The sequence below is a fragment of the Liolophura sinensis genome, chromosome 8, assembly GCF_032854445.1.
Source record: "Liolophura sinensis isolate JHLJ2023 chromosome 8, CUHK_Ljap_v2, whole genome shotgun sequence".
Classification (NCBI taxonomy): Eukaryota; Metazoa; Mollusca; class Polyplacophora; order Chitonida; family Chitonidae; genus Liolophura; species Liolophura sinensis.
In genome coordinates this window covers 7,592,005-7,612,043 of record NC_088302.1, presented here as the reverse complement: position 1 = coordinate 7,612,043, position 20,039 = coordinate 7,592,005, and the positions used below count along the sequence as shown (strand labels likewise).

The 20,039-nt window shown below is 39.8% G+C and overlaps 1 protein-coding gene across 1 annotated transcript; it reads right to left on the bottom strand.

The window, feature by feature from the left end:
* Window positions 1–3,313: 3,313 nt before the first annotated feature.
* On the bottom strand, window positions 3,314–9,681 carry LOC135473056 (epoxide hydrolase 1-like). The gene is made up of 6 exons (XM_064752850.1): window positions 9,275–9,681; window positions 7,469–7,593; window positions 6,497–6,609; window positions 5,916–6,084; window positions 5,581–5,744; window positions 3,314–4,650 (listed from the first exon to the last, which is right to left on the bottom strand). The coding sequence occupies exons 1-6, from the start codon at window positions 9,488–9,490 to the stop codon at window positions 4,388–4,390; spliced, it is 1,050 nt and encodes a 349-aa protein (XP_064608920.1). The 5' UTR covers window positions 9,491–9,681; the 3' UTR covers window positions 3,314–4,387.
* Window positions 9,682–20,039: the final 10,358 nt, after the last annotated feature.

Sequence of the window (20,039 nt, the reverse complement as noted above, 5' to 3'; positions counted from 1 at the left end):
TTTGCTTTATACTTGGCACTGTGCGGAGGTTAAAATCTGGAGGTTTTGTCTGGTACTTTACATTGTTAAGGGGGTTAAACTCTGGGGATTTATCTAGTACTTCACATGGTGCAGGGGTGAAAGTCTGGGGATTTGTCTGGTACTCGGCGCTGTGCGGAGGTTAAGGCTTGGGATTTGTCTGGTGCTTGGCATGGTGTCGCGGTTAAAGACTGGGGATTTGACTGGTGCTTAGCACTTTGCGAATGTTAAAGACTGGCGATTTGTTCGGTACTAGGTAAGGTTCCGCGGTTGAAGACTGGGGATTTGACTGGTACTTGGCACTTTGTGAAAGTTAATGTCTGGGGGTTTGTGCGGTCTATGGTGCGGTGATTAGTGTTGAAGGGCTCATTGCAAAAAGCGATCGGAGACTAAGTAACAACCATGGCGAGACGTGTTGAAACCATATGTTGCCATGCTAGTTAGAGGCTACGAATGTTTTGTGCAAGAGGCCCTAGGGGTTAGTTGTCTGGTAATTTTGCGCAGATAAGTAGTTAAAGTCGTTATGTTTAAAGACCTGCGTGGCTCAGTTGGTTAGCGCCCTAGCGCAGAGTAATGACCCAGGAGTCTCTCCTGGAGTCTCTCCAGGAGTCTCGACCAATGCGGTCGATGTGAGTTCAAGGCCAGCTCATGCTGGCTTCCTCTTCGGCCGTACGGGGAAGGTCTGCCAGCAACCTGCGGATGGTCGTGGGTTCCCTCGAGCTTTGCCCGGTTTCCACCCACCAATGCGGTCGATGTGAGTTCAAGGCCAGCTCATGCTGGCTTCCTCTTCGGCCGTACGGGGAAGGTCTGCCAGCAACCTGCGGATGGTCGTGGGTTCCCTCGAGCTTTGCCCGGTTTCCACCCACCATAATGCTGGCCGCCGTCGAATAAGTGAAATAAGCCCATTTCTAAGTTGTGTTTTTGACACTGGTTGAACTTTGCTCCATCTATGTTTGAATACTTTCTGAGGTTTCCAGCCGTTCACAAGATATCATGTTGAATTATTTGCCCTATGCCGAGAAGATTGGTCTTTTGATTTATTGATTGAAAGTGAAATATTCTTGAGTACGGCGTAAAACACCAATGAAATAAATAAATAAATAAATCGTTATACCCTGTGTCAATCGCCAAGCCGCTGGGTTGCTAGATATCTGAGGGGTGCTACAGTTAAAGTCAGGGGGTTTGCTAGACGTATAACGTGGTGCTGCAGTCTGTCGGGGGGTTTGCTTGATATCTGATGCGGTGCTGCAGCTTATGTCAGGGGTCTTGCTTGATATATGATGCGATGCTGCAGTCAAAGTCAGGGGATTTGCTAGATGTCTGATGCGGTGCTGTAGCTAAAGTCAAAGGGTTTGCAAGATATCTGACGTGGTGCTGCTGTCAAAGTCAGTGGGTTTGCTAGATATCTGACGCGGTGCTGCAGCTGAAGTCAAGGGGTTTGCTGGGTATCTGACGTGGTGCTGCTGTCAAAGTCAGTGGGTTTGCTAGATATCTGACGCGGTGCTGCAGCTGAAGTCAAGGGGTTTGCTGGGTATCTGATGTGGTACTGCAGTTAAGTCAGGGAGGTTGCTAGATATCTGACGCGGTGGTGTGGTTAAAGTCGACGGGGTGGTGGTGATGACACATATCTGGGGCGGGGCTTTAGTGAAATTCACGTTCTTGTTTTCTCCATCTGAGAACCACCTTGAGTACAGCCTAACTCGTAGGTACTCTTATAAGTGTTTTACACAAAAGAGTAGGTTGTATTTTTGGTTTAAATAAGCTGAAATGAAAAACTGTCAAATTATAACTCACTTGAGGCCTTCATTTCTGCCAGGCCCAGAGAACTAACTAATTCGGCCTCAGCACATCGACGGAAGGACATAAACACTTAGAAATAATCATGAATAAACCACATATCTTAGACTTCAATGCACTAAAATTTTCCATCACGCATTTGTCTATATAGGGGTTGTCGCTGAACTAGTGATGCCTGGGGTCGTGTGCGCACCTTACTTTCCATGCTCTGTTTACTGCGCATGCACGTAGACTTTTGTACTGACATGTCGAGCTCTGCCCTCTGTATCGAGAAGCATTGAGGAAACAAAACTGATGTCTTATCACCTGGGATGGGTGATGATAAATGCAGTCAGTAACATATGAGTTAAACATGGAATTCTATCCTATGGATTTTTACAAAAAAAAAAAAAAGTCGTTATAGGCGTATCTTGATGAATTATTTACGATTGCAATGTATACTGAAACGAGCTGATAGTTCCATGTGGATTCTTAATGGCCCACAGCATCTGATCATTTTATCTATTGTGTTGCTCTCGCTGAAGATAATCAGTACTTGATCAAGTCGTGCAACTGAATCCAGGTGTCACAGCTTCGGCAGAACTGATGTTGGACATCGGGACTAACGTACCTAGAATCTTGATTCTTACAATGACGACGCCATTTCGAACTGTGCACCAGCTTTAGTCCAATAAAGATCTAAGCTTTGCTGTAACTCACGAGAAACCGGAGTTTTTGAAGAAATGGAAGATTAAGCTTTAACTGCTTGCCACGCTATTTTCGCCATTAACATCTGTTTTTGGTGACTTGAAGGCTCATTACAGTCATGCTCCTCCCAAGTTTAATTGAGAAACCATGCAAAAGAAATCCTACACAGCTGAATAAAGTTTCTCATCGACTATATTACATGCAATTTTTGGAGACAGTCTACTCATAAACGACATGAAATCATAATTATTCTCAATGAACTCAAGACGGACATAAGCTGTTTGACAGGACATTTTCACTAATGCTTGGGTCAGGTTATTGGAACTGTCTGCAATCAATTATAAGTGCCTCGAGACATCATTTTGAACGCGCTACGATGCCTCTGTTAACACACACAATATCTTCTATTGGAGCAGCATACAGAAAGCGTGGTGAAATCAGATATCTTTCAATCACGAAAAGGGGATTCTGACCTCTATTTAACATCTGTTCACAACCTCCTAATTTGCCTCAGTGGATGACCTATTCAATATGCCACAGCTGTGTCAGATGAAAGCATGAAAGAAATGGCATCCTTGGAACAGATCTTTTCAATAGTCCCCCATTCATCCAGATAACCCTAAGATACTGTTGATGTATGGTAGGCCGTACGGAACACTCGGTCAAACGAGTTACCTATCCCGGCCATGGCGAGGATCATTTCTTCAACAAACTCAGGGTTAGCTTAATTCGTCAATTAAACAACATCTGTTGCACCGGTTTTACTGAAGCGTATAGGAAATCAACCGTTAAAATACAAACCACTCGCATATATTATCTCTGCATAACCTCACCTCACATATCTCACATATCGGATATGTTGGATTTTGGTTTGTTTATTTATTTATTCATTTGATTGGTGTTTTAGGGCGTTCTCGAAAAAAATTCACTTATACGACTGTGGCCAGCATTATGGTGAGAGTTATGGATTTTGTGCATGGGAATTTGCATCATGATTGTGCCAGAAATGTAGGCCTACCTCCATTGCCAATTTAGAGTGAGCTTCGTTTAAGCCACAATGTTTATTCGAATGTTGGATTTAACAGTTCAATTTAAACAAGAAATACGCTTGGGAAAATTATCGTGTTACATATATACGGTATATATATACCTATTTCATAGGTGACATATGTTCGTAAACTTTCAACTTTCGTGAAGACCAGTTGCTGTACTCCTGGTGAGTATTTTAGAATTTATAGATCGAAATCTGATTTGCTGATGTCGACAAAAAGACATTGGCAAAGTCCTTTCATGATGACTAGTTGTCTTTAGCATGGAATTGGCCTTTTTATATATGAATACATAAGGTTTATGGATGTTAAACGATTTCGCCCGAGATGAAACTTGAACATATCTATTTTTACAGCCAAAATTCCAAAAATTAAAAATAGTTTCTTTTCAACACACAACAATTGTATTGTAATATACTGTAATATGTAAAACGATATAAAATCTGATCTCCTGTCATCTAGTCAACAACCGTACACACCTCATCCTCAATTATCCCGCCAACAACCGTACACACGTCATCCCCAATTATCCCGTCATCGTCAGTACACACGTCAACCTCAATTTTCTCATCAGTACACACGTCAGTGTTTCCCGTCATTAAGTCTTAAATTATGCCGTCACCATGGTGCATTCCCACATCACTCACTTATCACGTCATCAACACCACACACATTATCATCCATTATTTCGTCATCAACATTATACAGTTATCTTCAGTTACCCAATCACCTACATTACACACACGTAGTTTACACGATGTCTTAATTATTCTCATATTAACACTGCTCTCTCTCCATGCTCTCGTTCTCTCTCAGCTGGGAGTTGCTGTTTTTTCTTACTTTCTAACAAGAAAGTCACTAATGTGGCTATTCACAGCTTCTGGTTGGTCCATCTGTACCCAATGACTAGCGCCTTTAATGATCTGAACGTCTAACTTGGGTACGTAGGGAGCAGCGAGTTGGATGAGACCAGTGTCCAGGAACTGGTCCGCGTCCCCCCACAGGACCAGGGTAGGGCACGTGACCTGGTCATCAGCGCTGATGATACGGCGCGTGCGCGTCATTGCCCGGATGTAGTTGATGGGGAAAGTGAAGGAACCTCCAAAAAATCAAAAAAAGCATCATATTATTTGCAATTTGGCTGAAGAAACTTTATAAAACGTTGGTGCAAATTTTAAGCGAATCACAAACATAATTTCTATAGATGGTGCATTGTGTATTGGATTTGAGCCTACACTAAAAATGTTAAATTTAACAGAAAGTCTGTTAGCTGAGTGACGCTAGAATTATCGTGTTAAATATAAAACACAAATTTTATTAATTCTACATATCGATTTTATGTGACTAACAGAAAATTATGTTGTATGACAAAACATTGTGTTATAACAACAGAATACATTCTAGCATCACTCAGACAACAGACTTTCTGTTAAATTTAACTGATTAATTTTTTTAGAGTAGGCATAACTAATGACGTAATTCACAGAAAGAGCTGGTCAATTTTTTCGATTCGCGGAAAACTACTGCACGTGGGCAAATGTATAACAACACTTGGGGAAAAAGTTTTGCATGTGCTCTACTAATTCGACAGGAACGGGAAAAGAACATGCATGGTCAGAAAATGGTGACGACGACAGGGTTAATTATTAATAGCAGATTTTAGTCCGTAAGGCCATAAACTCCAAACGTAAGTGTGTCAGCCTTACATTCGACAAACAAATACATGGTCAAATACGGCTGTTCAGTTTGGGCACGCTTTCAGTAACCTATTTTGAACTGTGAGTTGACGTGAATATAGGGCCTTTTTCCGAACATTTAAATTTATCAAGCAATATTCTCCTTGTCTGGGGATTTTAGTACTGTGATTTGGGCACCTCAAAGGGTATCAAAATGACCTTGTATTTGACCGTGAAATGAAATATGTAAAATAATTTTTATAATTTAATATATTAAATCATTAAGTAGCTTGTTCATTAACTTTAAAAAAAAAAGCGCACTGGATTCCTTTTGGATTGAAAGTATATGGTACCTTTGGCTGAAAAAACATATTTATACGCCTCCACATCTTCCTTGCTCATTTTGCCCGACTTCACGCCTGCCCTACGTCCCAAAAAGATGCGGTTCAGACTTCTCATGTCGTCTGATCGATAGAGAAATTCTGGTAGGTATGGTAATTGGAAAAGAAACATATACCTGAGGAAAAAACAAAGAATGTATGTGTCAAATTGTCGATAAAAATGCAAATCTCTACACACTGCTGAATGGAAATAGGTAAACGTGTTTGTTTTACAGGCTACCCTTCACTGAGTTTTCAAGTTCAAAGCCCCAGTGGAATGTAGGGTCAATATCGGCTAATTTGCATACCAGGATTTGCGGAACTGGGTCCATGTGGAGCTCAGATAAGGCAGGAATGTGCTCGGGTGAGGAGCATTCATGATAATCAGCCTCTCCACTAGATCCGGGTACTTCATGGCCACGCCCCAACACGTGACGCCGCCCCAGTCGTGACCTACCAGAATACATTTGTTATAGCCTAGAACGAAAAGAGAAACGTTTGTCACTACAGACCTCGAACTAAGCCATTTTAACGCTCAGATAAACTGATCAATATACATTTCATAAGATTATAACATGATATGAAAGATTTTATTTTGAGGGCATCGGTAAAATATACTTACCAAAATAAGTAAGGCAGCCTGCTTTATAAACTAAATGAATCAAAAGTATATAGGCCTATCGCTCAAGCCGACAGGATCCTTGCATCAAGAGTAACTAAGAGTTAAAAACGTCTTTCTACTTTTATTGGACTGTTGGCATAATTCCACGACGGTATGTTTTTTGTTGTAAGCTATTACGGATGCAGCAATGTATTTATAGTATTACTTCACTGGAATAACAAATCAGACATAATACACAGGTGCCTCAAAGTTTGTATGTATATTTACCCAGGGCTGTGATGAGTTGACTGACATCGTCCACGAGTTTATCCACTGTGTAGTTCAGTACTCCCAAAGGTTTGCTCGATGTGTTGTAACCTCGCTGGTCAATCGCAACAACCCTAAAATAGTTTCAGCTTTTGACTTAGTCGCAGAAAATAAATTGTACTGTGTCAGCGTTTTTCACTTAAATACAGAAAACAATTAGCACTTTTTCAGTGTTCATTTAAACGCAGAAAATAGCTTGAACTGGTTCCCTTTTAAACGTAAATATGAAAATCATCTACAAACAAATGTGTAAATCTGATGAATCAGATTAACACATTAATGAGTACACTGGCACTTAAGGGTCTCCCAATGTCTGATGTTTGCAAATTTGTTTTCGACCACATCTTGGTTTATACTAACATAGTCCAACAATAACACATAAAACCACCCATAATCAAGACTAATCCAATTATGTTCAAAAACAATGTCATGAACTAAAACATGCTTATCTCATATGCAGATTTTGACTATTTCTTAAAACAACCCTCGTCTGATAATTCAGGGCACCCCACCTGTGCTTTTTCAAAATATCATATTATTAAATAGCTAAAGAAATGTACACATAAATTGTAAACTTTGGATGATTAATTTGACACGGTTGTTCCAGATATTTTAAAAAATATGGGTAGGATGCTCTAGAGAGATGTACAAGGCATGTTTTGTGTCACAGTTTGCGTTATTAAGTTCTGCATGCTCTTATCCATTCCATTGCCTCACAAGACAATGCCATATAAGTAGAAAGGATTTTATTAGTGTCTAGTCAAAGTATTCTGAGGATTATTTTGATGGGTTATTTGTTGTGCTTTGTACAATGGGGACAAAGATAAAGCAATACTAATATGCACATTTTCTAACAAATGCCACACAAGGATACGCTTGACTCTGTTGGTGGTAAGATGCATCTTACACCCTTAGGTGCATTTCCGTAATTACCTGTAATTCTTTTTGAACTCTTTGATCTGATGTCTCCATGAGAACCAGAATTCGGGGAATCCGTGAACAAAAACCATCAAAGGCTTGCCTTCATTCCCAGCCACTACGTAATGGATGTGCACATCCTGTAACCCAATTATCATAACTAATGGAAATGGTTCTGAACCCGATAATTAACTTGGAATGTATGTTCATTAACCGTTGACATTTGATATAACAGTATGCTAATTAAACGACCCGATAATTAACTTGGAATGTATGTTCATTACCGGTGACATTTGATATAGGAGTATGCTAATTAAACGACTTCATCGATGTGTTATATGCGTGATGGAGACAATAACAAGCGCAAGACGCGAAAGCTGAGATAGGCCACTACCCAGTATCGGCTTATCCACCATTCAGGACTTCGTGTCGTCTTACATTCAGGTCGTAAATTAAGTAAGTAACCCATGTTAAAAGATAGGAGGCCCATGTTAATAAAAATTACATAAAATGTCAAAACCATTAATTCACCGGCCGTAAAGTTAATTTTTCTTTAAAATGAATTAGACAAAAGAAGAAAATGATTTTAACTTTTGGAAGAAAAAAAGCAACCCGTTTAGGCTACGATTCCTGAGCCGATGCGCAGGTCAAGAATCTGATAATTAGGGCCTTGGTTACGGTGTTTCTAATTCACGGTAAACAAGGAGACAGCTATTCATATTCCTCACAGCACATGCGCCGCTCTCTACGTTCACTTAACGTCGATATTACCACTCCAACCGAATCTAGCGCCGAGCCCCAACGCAAAGGACCACTAGCAACTGGATCAGAAATCACCCCCTTGTTCCTCACGCCGACACACAGTGACAGATCGTCTGCGAAATGACGCAATGGCTTCACCAGTATGCGGTTGAAATAGGCCAAGCTAAAATATTCCCAACGAACCATCATCTAACTGCATGCCGTTAAATGCATACAATGATATCCTTTTCCGTCTAATGTTTGTATTTGAAACAAGTTTTGTCTCACGAATTATACCAAGAATATATTATATATTACCAAGGTAAACAGATAAACAGATGCCCGTTTCTCAATGTAATTGTATGATATGTTGCTGGCTGAAGTAAACAGCATTGTTCTTTCATTAGAAGAATATTGTATATAAGTTGTATACACTTACAATAATATATTTTAACTCATCTAACATAGCTGGATAATATATGAAGAAATTGAAGACTCTCTTGTGTGGTTCAAATTATCCCCCCATTCTCCATTAACACACTTAAAAAAAAAACACCTACGCAGATACAGGAATCGAACTCATTATCTTATTAGACACAGCGGTATCAACGTACGCACGTCACCGCTAGACCAATGCGGACAATGCATTAGAAGCCACGAAACATTATGGTGAATGTAGGGTTGCTCTGAACTTCCCAACTATTTCGTTTTTATTTTCGATTTATAAAAATATAATTGCGTGAACCAACACGATACTACCCTATAGCTTACTACTCCCTCATATTTTAATTATGAAGGGAATTTTCCCGCAGAAAAACGCCTTAAAATAGCCAAATCTGCTTTTGACCCAACTTTTCTTTTGATAGAACAAAAAGTATAAATTACATCACCCCAAGTTTTCACATACATGCTCTTCAGTAATTGTACATTATATTCAATAGGTTTTACTTCTTTTTCTGCGTGAAAAAATTACACCTCACTGCTGCACCGAAATAAGGCCATTTCCTATCTAGTTGCCATGGGTCCTTTACATAGAAAATTCAAGACACAAGGGAGGTCACTCTGTTCTACAATCCGTACCTTGACCTGGGCGAGCCTATGTTCTCCATACTCCGGATCCTCCAGGCATTCCGGTTTTTTGTCATGCCTTTTTTTGCGCAGAATTGCCCCTCTAGATCTCAGAAGGGAAACGAAGACCATAGATACTACTGGTACAGCATACACACAGCCGATTGCGTACGCCAAGAGACGGCGTAGTATAACCCACCGCATCACCGCTCTCAGCAAAACGCCCATGTTGTTGTTGAACTGCAGATCTTTTCGCAACAATGTTCAGCTACACCTACTTTGCAGTCCTAGGACTAATGAGAGCCCTGTATTAGGCCTGATGACTCTGATTTGAGAAGCAGCAGCGAGTTGCCACACATATGAAGTGTTACGCTACCAATTAAACACATACATGGCTGACATAGGGCCAAGTGACTCTCAGTGACACAGTTCCGCATTCAGGTCACCACAAGCGCGAGGCGCTCTTCGTCAGTCTCCGGTAAAGGTCGTCATATGTATGATAATTACCGGCCACAGAGAATTGACACTGAGCCAAGTTTTGATACAGGTAGCATAATTCATGTAGCATATTTGTGAAATCAAATGATTTGTTTGATGTGGTAAACCATTATCCAAACGTTTTCTGTTTGAGTTTAATGCATGCTGCAATATACATAGGTTTACACCACAATAGCCTATTCAACATTAATCGTCCATAGCAGAAATGTATAGGTCTAGATAGGTCTCTATGGTTTTCGCATTGAAATATAGCAACTTGCAAATTCAGAGATGAATTCAAAACTGACACAATTACAAAACCCGTCAAAAGCATACACCAATGCATGACCAGTGAAAGACGACACATAATCGTCCATAGCAGAAATGTATAGGTCTAGATAGGCCTCTATGGTTTTCGCATTGAAATATAGCAACTTGCAAATTCAGAGATGAATTCAAAACTGACACAATTACAAAACCCGTCAAAAACATACACCAATGCATGACCAGTGAAAGACGACACAAGGCAACTGCAGCCGCTTTTATCACAATATAGGCCAACAAATATAATCTCGCAACTTGCTGATTTCTAACAAGCTGATATGGCATCATCTAAAATATGTTTGAATGAAAGTTGATTAAACAGTTAATGATTTTTACACAATTTGGAATATTTGTAAGGGGTGCAAAGAAGACCACACGGTTACCAAGTGTCCGACACCATCCAGCAGTGTAAGACAGTCTGCCAAGAAGTCATGACTAGATTATGTTATGAATTTTCAATGAAAAAGCTGGCTATTGTCTGCCAGCCAGGGGCGTAGCCAGCGACCCGTCCAATCGTCTTTTGGACGGGTAATTCTTCCAAGCAAACGGGGAATAAATCTGAAGATGGGTTAGAAGACGAGCGGATAAAATTTCGCCGTAGGAGCCTACTCACAGAACTAAGGTATTTAAAAATGAAAAATGGAAATGCGCCGAAGACCTCAAGTTCGTGAAGCCTTGTCTGAGGTCCGAACGAATACGGGCCAATAATCTCTGGCAACCGATAGGATAGTCCATAGTGTAAGAAATGCTGATGTAACATGCGCATACTAATCCTTCGCAGCGGAGGCACGCTTGGAAAGCACATAAATGCCTGTGGTACCGATGTATAATATTGTATAACATCAATGTATAACAATGTATTCAACCTCCGAAACAGAAGAGTGGTGAAAATTCATGTAGTTTTAGTTTTACATATTTTAACTGTCAACGTTTATCATCCTGGGCGATGTAAATAAATTCACTAAAGACTGATCACCCCGACTTCATTTTAATTAAATTTACAACAAAACTAACTCGGTAGTGATAGAACTGCTTATGCATATATTTTAGGCGTTAGTTTTTTACTCAACCCGAAGGTTGATGGCACTGTTTTCACTGAACGCAGATCCAGGTGCCTGTCACTCAGATCAGCTGCCAAGACAGAGCTGACATCTCGATAATGGCTTCACTAAATCTGCACCCCATTTATGTCAGCTGAATTAGTACACCAGTTATCTGTACCATTTTGTCACTGACATTATAACATATTGTTTGTAATTGATGACATTTGTTTGCCCTATATACACACACACACACAATCGGAATATGTAATGTTTATAGGCTACATATCTACCCAAATAACTATATGTTGTTCAGTATTTTCAGAATTTGCAGAAAATTTCAATATCATTGACTGTCTGTGTGAGTTTGCTAACCCCAACCTGACCTCTTTTTGTTTCTTTAAGGCTAAGCAACCTCTGATGCATGTATCAGACTGTCGAAAGACCATGCACATTTGCCCCTTAAAAGCATAACTTGGTTTGTACCCTTTTATTTTCACAAAAAGTTATTAAATTACATTTGTCAGAAACATTTACCCAGGTTATTTAAGACAGTAAACAACACTTTTTGATATAGCTGTTAGTTGGAATATTAGACCAAAAAGCGCTTAAAATTCGTCTCCGGTCGTCTCGCAATCCATAGCTTCCAGGGTCCTCGGCGTGTCCTTGGCCTCGGTCTCAACGGCTGGGATAGTGGACTGGCAGTTTTTCAATCCTGGCTAAGCTACGGCTGCCAGTATGCCAAAAAAATGTTTAAAAATTTAGCTTCAGAATTAGAATGTTGTCCTCATTCTGAGTTATGTGAGTCTGCTGCATGGTGTCTAACATCGTTTCGACACCAAGGTGCCAGTTTTCAGCACTGTCTCGTTCAAAATTTGCAACAAACTTCTGTCAGCTGGGTCAGACCCTGAAGGAGTTATAGAAATATGTAATATAAGTTAAATAATGGCTTTGTGGTAGGTCCTTTCCACGAAATGCCATCTCCAGTGTTCCTAATGATTCCCATGGGAATAGCAGTGGGAAAGTACTCTGAGAAAAAGCGTCAACTTTACTGTATTACCACGTACATGTTCGCCTAAATAACATTCTTAGGGTGTCTGTAATTGTGATCTGTAAATATCTAATCACGATATACCTTCTTTGTTATTTCGTTTAAGGTGCTGTTAGCTCTATAAGCACGTGTTCGGTTGTACTTTCATCTAACTATACCTCTGCCGGCTCGTAGTAATACACTACGTTCCAGCTACTAGTGAAAGGCCCTTATGTTGTAACCAAGATGAACATAAAAGTAGTCCGTCACTGTGTGGCAGGGATAATTTTGCCATTTCTTAAGTTGTCAGAATAGGTAGAACTGTAAATGTAATTAATTTTACATGTTGTTATAAAGTTTTGAGATATGTGTACTGCCGGGCGCATTGCATTTAATTCATTTGTCATAATTGAACTCATAATATGTGGATGCATATCCTTTAACTGTATGAGGGGCCTCCGTGGCTCAGTCGGTTAGCGCGCTAGCGCAGCGTAATGACCCAGGAGCCTCTCACCAATGCGGTCGCTGTGAGTTCAAGTCCAGCTCATGCTGGCTTCCTCTCCGGCCGTACGTGGGAAGGTGTGACAGCAACCTGCGGATGGTCGTGGGTTTTCCCCGGGCTGTACCCGGTTTCCACCCACCATAATGCTGGCCGCCGTCGTATAAGTGAAATATTCTTGAGTATGGCGTAAAACACCAATGAAATAAATAAAATAAATTTAACTGTATGACAAAATACCTAACGAACGTTGTTTCTCCTCTATTGTAGCTTTTTACCTTCTCATCACCTCAGCACCTTATGATCATCATGTGACTTCATATCTCCATTTCATTAATAAAGCATCTACTCATTGACAAGGAACGAGTTGTTGGTTAACAAAACTGATAACTTCCTCGCATGTAGGAAGTGAGGCAGTACAACCACCAAGTTTCTGTTATATTCCCATTTTAAAACAAATATGCTCAGTCCTACATGGTGAATGCCTCTCCCATTTATTATATTGGCTTATTAATAGAAGCAGCATACTCCCTAGCTTTCATTGGATTCCTGCTTGGTGGGAAGTTTACCAGTGAAACAGAATCCTTTGACTCAAGCTAATTCCTGTATCTTTATGACATCTTTTTTTAGTGAAGATTCAAGCCTTATGTTTGTCAAACTCAGAGCTTCAAACGCTGATTCATTCCGAATGGGGATAACTATTAATGTCTTTTGTACCTCCTTGCCGACTTCATTTAATGAAGAAATACATTTCTGCCAAACCTTTATGTAATGATATCCAACCTCTTTACACAGTTAATAGGGGAATTCCAATGCCCAAATGTGTTGTATTACCGTATGTTGCCTTGATCTGTTGCCACATACGGCAGTGGTACAAATAATATTCATGTTTACACTAACCCTAACAGACAGAAATAGTAACAACTTTGTTGTAAAAAAACTTCTTGCCGTATATCATAATATGACGTTCTGGTGCAATGCATTCTCTTTAAAGTTATGTTATAATGAGTTGGGGCCGTGTCCTCCATTACAGACAGAATAATTGATAGGCCTTTTTTGTGGGTGGAGAAGACCAATGAATTGTACTAGAAGATGAATTGGTCATTAGTTACAATTAAAAAAAAATAGAAGAAAAGCAATAGACCAATTTCGCATTCCGTGGGCTTTCGTTTTTATTTTTAATGCATATATGATCTTGTCAATGCTCGGGAATATTCGGATAAGTCGTCATGGATGAACTGGGAACTCGGCACCAGCTTAGGGCGCCCAATCTCCCAAAAGTTGTTTTCACAGCTATTACCGTTGAAGTCATCAGAGCAGGCTAATTAATTTCCAATCTGCCAGCTGGGGCTTTGGGAAAACTGTACATTCAAGCCATTTTTACACCCTAAGAAGAAAGCCCAGAAACTTTTGTGTACTTTTATATGTTTGGCCACATCGTACACTCTATATCAAAACATAAAACACCAGCCATTCCTGTATCCTTTAAAATGAAAGACAGCTAAAAAAATTAAACAAGGTACACAAAATGGACGGGTATTTTATACCAGTGATATATGACTTCTGATTGCATTTACTTTAGTAAAAAAAAAACATGTTTCTATAGTCAGTTTTCACTGGCCTTTCTGTTGGCGCCTACTTTACATTTATTCGGTCTTTTCCTTTATCACCCAGGACGGAGCCTAGTACATTGTTAGTAAGTTATAAATAAATATAGAAGCTTCTGTTAAGAGAGAAGCGGGCTCCCAGCCAAGCATGTACTCACAGCCTACTGGAATGTTCAAAGACGCATTGGCCTGTATAGAACAACTGAGACTTGATATTATCATACCTAAACAACAAGTGTCGCCCGGACACCATATCCACGACGACTAGAATTGTACCATACTGCGTAAAATTTTTCCCGGCAATCTGTTTTCTTCTCACCCATTATTATTTAACAACAGTCAAATAAATACATGAATTACATCATCTAGATACATAATATATAATCTATGCAATTTTGACAGATTCCTTTAGAAAATTCCACAGAAATTTCGGAAAACCCATTCCAGTCGAAATATTTGCGTACGTTTACGAAATATTGAATCTGAAAACAACCCATGCACTCAACTCCGCCATTTCGGTAGCACACGTACGGAAACCGCCAAACATTTCCAAGTCCTATGGCAAACCCTAGAGTTGCGAAGAGAAAATCCACAGTGTTTGCCCAAGTTTCATGGGCGGATTCTTCACACTTTCCACCTTCTGTTTTACTGACCCTGAATCTATTATACAGCCACGTCACTAGCAGGGGGAAATAAACACGATGAAGTACCCCTCGCCGTGCATTTACACGGGCTACGAAAAATTGTCACGTTTGCATCTAAACCAGTTTAACTCTGTCTGTGTGACTGAAGTATATGTGACGCGCATGAAGTGTGGAGCTTTGTGTTGTGGGTAGTCAGACCGCTGTGTTGGAAATTCACAGTAGCTATAAATGTCTTAACATCACAAGCTCACACTGATCTGTGAAGGCAATTGCATAGGCCAGCTGATTTGAAACCGCATTATCTAAACAATGTGAGTTACTGAATGCTCGGGGTTTAATGTCGTACTTAACCATTTTTCAGTCATATGACGACGAAGGAATTCTTAGAGTTCATGTGATGTACCTCCTTGTTGCAGGATGGATTTCCACCGCTCTTTTATCTAATACTGCTTCACTGAGACGCCTTACCGATGGCAAGTAAGGCGCCCCGCCCGAGTCATTATACTGATACGAATCAACCAGTCTTTGCACTACCCCCTTCATGCTGAACGCCAAGCGAGGAAGATACAACTTCCTCTTTTAAAGTCTTAGGTGTGACTCCACCCAGGATTGACCCTGGAACAACCGCTCCCGAAGGGGACTCTAAAGAAAGTTACTTTTTTATAGACATGTACTCGCTAATAAAGACGGACTTTAATTTTGATATTGTAAATTATCCTTATTTGGATGGCAATATACCAAAGGGTGCTGCATATGGCGTATACATATCTCGCCTTGTACCATTTGTAAGATTTTGCGTTAATTGTGATGACTTTAATCTGCGTCACAAGTTGCTAGTTCAAAAACTAGTTTGTCAAGGATACTCCATCAAACGCCTTCATTTTAAGTTTCTCAAATTTTACAATGAATATAACACTCTCGTTGGCAGGTATTGGCGTTCAGAATCTCTGGCGATCTGCATTGTTATCAACCACCTAGACAGCGTAATTATCCTTATGTACAGATCTATCCCGTACATGGTATTTAACAACATAGATGGCGCTGGATGCCCAGTGTAACCGTCTATCTTGTAGACAGCTTTTATACAGACCAGCATATCATGTGTAACATCATAGATGGCGCCTCTTGTAGTATGAGATCTTTGCATATCAACGGGAAGACGGAATCGTCGGTTACTTTTGAATCACAATGTGTTCGGTTAAGGTCTGTAACGCTCGTCATTTTCGAACTGTACCTAATACCGCTTAACCTGGGGCTAGGGGCCGTAAAGGGAGCCATGCTCATTACATCAGCATGATGCCTTTATGAGCAGTTGCAATCAGAGCGCGACTGAGATACCTTGTTTAATTGTTATTTGCCCTGGAACTCATTCATGGACTGCGAATTTGAACTTTGATATGGAATTCATGCCTGGAATATCCACTGTTTGCCCAGCATCATTGAAAACTGATGACCGCTTCTCTCTTGTGTGTTACAGGCTTAATTTCCTATTTGTAGAATTTCTTACATACTTTTGTCTTTGGGAGCTAGTGTTAAACGTTGTTTTGGAAATGGATCTTCCGATTATCGACATGGAACGCCCTTTACGGACTACGAATGGTATATGAATGTCGGACATGAAGCTTATATTTTGTAAAAAGAAAATTCCCTGGCCAAAAACGTCGTACGTTCAAAAGAATAATAATTGTCGCAGAGTGTGAAATGTGCGTCGCATTTTCATCATTTGCTTCGTCGAAAACATTCTTGATTTCAAAGTTCACTTTTGTTGTACTTGTATAAGCGAGTCCATACAGACCAAAGCCAAATATATTCTAGCTTGCTTTGATCCAGTATCGAGTTTTGGGAAATTTACCAATTTGGGAGCTAAATTAGAACGTGGACCGTAGAAAGCGGTGTGTTGGATATGTTTGTCGAGCTGCAGTTACCTCTACATGAACTGGCCTTCTAATGATAGGGTAATACAATATTACGCTGTCCTATTACCCTTCGATTCCTTTTCATTACATACAACGCGCTGTTTGGCACTATGCAAAGTGTACATTATCTGCGTCCTTAGATACCCCGATCACGAGACAGAAGCGTTCGACTTCTGGACGGGTCTATTGTAGTTCTATGGGTGGATAGAGGTTGTTGTTTACACTGATTAAAGCAGACGACAAATATAAGGAAAGAAACAAAATGACTATTTCTTCTGTTGGAGCGAACGTTTATTTTAAAGGAGAAAATTATCAGGTTACAGATAATTTAAAGCCCATAGGGACGTTTGAATATTACACAAGATATAAGAAGAGATAATAATGGTTTCACAATTTTTTTATTTTTTTTTTTATTTTTTTTTTACATACGCACCTGATAATTTTTCCTGCAAGTCTTTCTTTCAGCGGCCTCTCCCAAACGTCCCAGTTGACCACAAACCCTATGGTTTATGATGACAGGCTACCGCAATGAATCCATTGTACGGAGTTACGTCCCCAAACTGTACGTTTCAAAACGCCGTGAAATCAGCAATATCCTACATGCTTCAAGTGTGTTATCAGAAAATACTGAAAGTGAAAATGCTGTTGAGTGAAATACTCCCATGTCAGCCAAACCACTCCCAGTGCAAATGCCCGGCACAGTCGACTGTAATGTTACACGTAACAGTACCTATACCATTCAAATGGCAAAATCCCAGTTTTCAGCCGCGCCTCAAAGTTTTAGAGGTTTGTTCAACAATGCAACAATAAATAACATCAACTTCACTTCCTCAGGATAGTGGACTAGCAGCTGATCGTCCTTTTCAACTCCCAATTCTTGTTTGATGTTTATCCGTGTTAAACTGTTGTTTTTTATTCACAATGTTCACTCCGTTTTCTCATACTTTCTCTCCGTAAACGCTGTTGTTTGACTGCCGCCAATATATTGCCGTTGTCCCAGATCTTCAAGACCGGTACATCATGCATGACGCGTATATTTTACGTAACTTGCACGGCGCACTGAGTGAAACATGTGCACGTGGCTGGTTTAATGTACATAAAACTTTGTACAGATGGCGTCATTACAAATTTAATGACTTTTTAAAAATTTTTAATGGGTGATAGCCACCCATTGTATTTCACAATACTACATTATATTTATCCTCATGACACCTTGAACATATAAATTATTATATATTTATTTGCTTACTTATAATAAGCATAAACACATATCTATGAAGCTGTTATTGTTTTGTTATTTATCAACATATGTAGAGAAATTAACATTGAGTTGAAAATGTGAATTGAAGTGCTCCATTATTTCAACATTCGTTACCCAGTGGTTATAAATTTGATGCAGAATACAACATGACCGCAAAGCATTTACACAAGCAAACCAAGTAAAATTCAGTTTCAAACTATTGTGTGTTTCAATTATTTTTTTTCGTACGTAATTCAAAATTACGTTTAAACAGCTGAAATCCCCACTTTTGTTATCGTTTTGCTGGTGCCAGAGGTTTCCAACTCCTTTAGCTTTGTCAGACAGAGTTTGGGAAATCTTTTGACCTGCCCGAACTCTCGCTGTCAGCAACGAGCAACCTCTCTGGCTCACTGTCAAGTGTGGTCGCTGTTTTGACACCGTGCCTGTCTCACCAAATCCTACCCTGATAACAGAGTCTTAGCTGAAAGCAAGACAATATGAAAGCAGATGTTTTATTTTATAGTTCTATATTTTGTATTGGCAATTGTTTTCGAGAAACAAACGTATTCTTTTTATCATCTGTTCTAGCCTTGAAGCACGTCCGTAATATTTAGCATCGCCCTGTAAGACACATGAGGGTTTCGTCCAGAATTAGGTCACGCCCCATTAAAACGTTCGGATGCACGAAAACAACGTGTCAGGGAAAGTTGGGGCGTTTTTAGCTGTTAATTTATACCGCAATGGCGTTTTTGTTATAATTACGAAAACATTTCGCTGCTACCAAGGTAAAAGAATAGAAATAGTGTTTGAGTCAGGGTAATCTAACGGTAGTTTTACATCAAATCGATGTGGAAGAGTTTACAAATTTTAAAATATAAACTCTTCTACATCGATTTGATGTAAAACTACCGTTAGACTACCCTGACGCGAATATTATTTCTTAATTTAGCGTCAGGTTTTCACGGTGGCCTGTTAGTGCCATTCCAAATTTCAAACATTTTTTACTGATTCGCATTGATTCCTGTATTTTACAATTAAACAGTTATCAGTAAGAATAAAGATCTTAAAGTGATTTTTAAACTACCCAAAAAAATTTTTTTCCGCGTTGTAATTGCGGTCGTTGTGAGTTCAAGTTCAGCTTATGCTGGCTTTCTCTCCGGTCGTAAGTGAGAGGGTCTTGCAGCAGCCTGCGGATGGTCGTATTTTTCCTCCGGGCGGTGTCCGGTTTCCTCTCACCATAATGCTGGCCGCCGTCGTATAAGTGAAATATTCTTGAGTACGGCGTAAAACACCAATCAAATAAATAAATAAATAAATAAAGTAGGATTTGGGTGCACCTGTATCTTAAATAAAGTTCTAGACAAAACAATCTGCTGCAGACCGTCAATTTATGTACACACACTTAATGACTCCACATCGTCATATGACTGAAATATTGTTACTTAGGCTGTAAAACCCCAAGCGCACATACACATCACTGCATGCTGTGTACTTGCATACTATAGGTTTGAAATCATCATTATGCACGTGAAGATACAGCCTCCAAGATCATACTGGTTTAGGCAATGGGCTTTCATAAAACGCTGACAACATCCTTTTCCAAATTATGCCAAGTGATGTTTAGTGACGGGTAACTTTGACATTAACTCGCCGTTTAAGCTATTTAAATACTCTGATCTTATCAGGAATGGTATAATTTTTAGGAAAGGTCTGATCCCGTGGTCTAAATTCTGTACACTTTCTTTAGTTTTTAGTTTTACTTTTGATTCCAATAATCTGTCTGAGAGCTTATCTAAAACTTTGTTCTGACTGACCACTTCAAACCCATGGCCACTTCAGATCCATGACCACTCCAGACCCACGATCACTTCAGACCCATCTGAACTTTCACATTCTATATTTTAACAAGCTGTAAGTTCACCGTTCTCTATTATCTCACTCTATAATGGTGTTGGATCGCACTATCAGATAAGTAGACACAGCAGTGGTACGACAAGTTA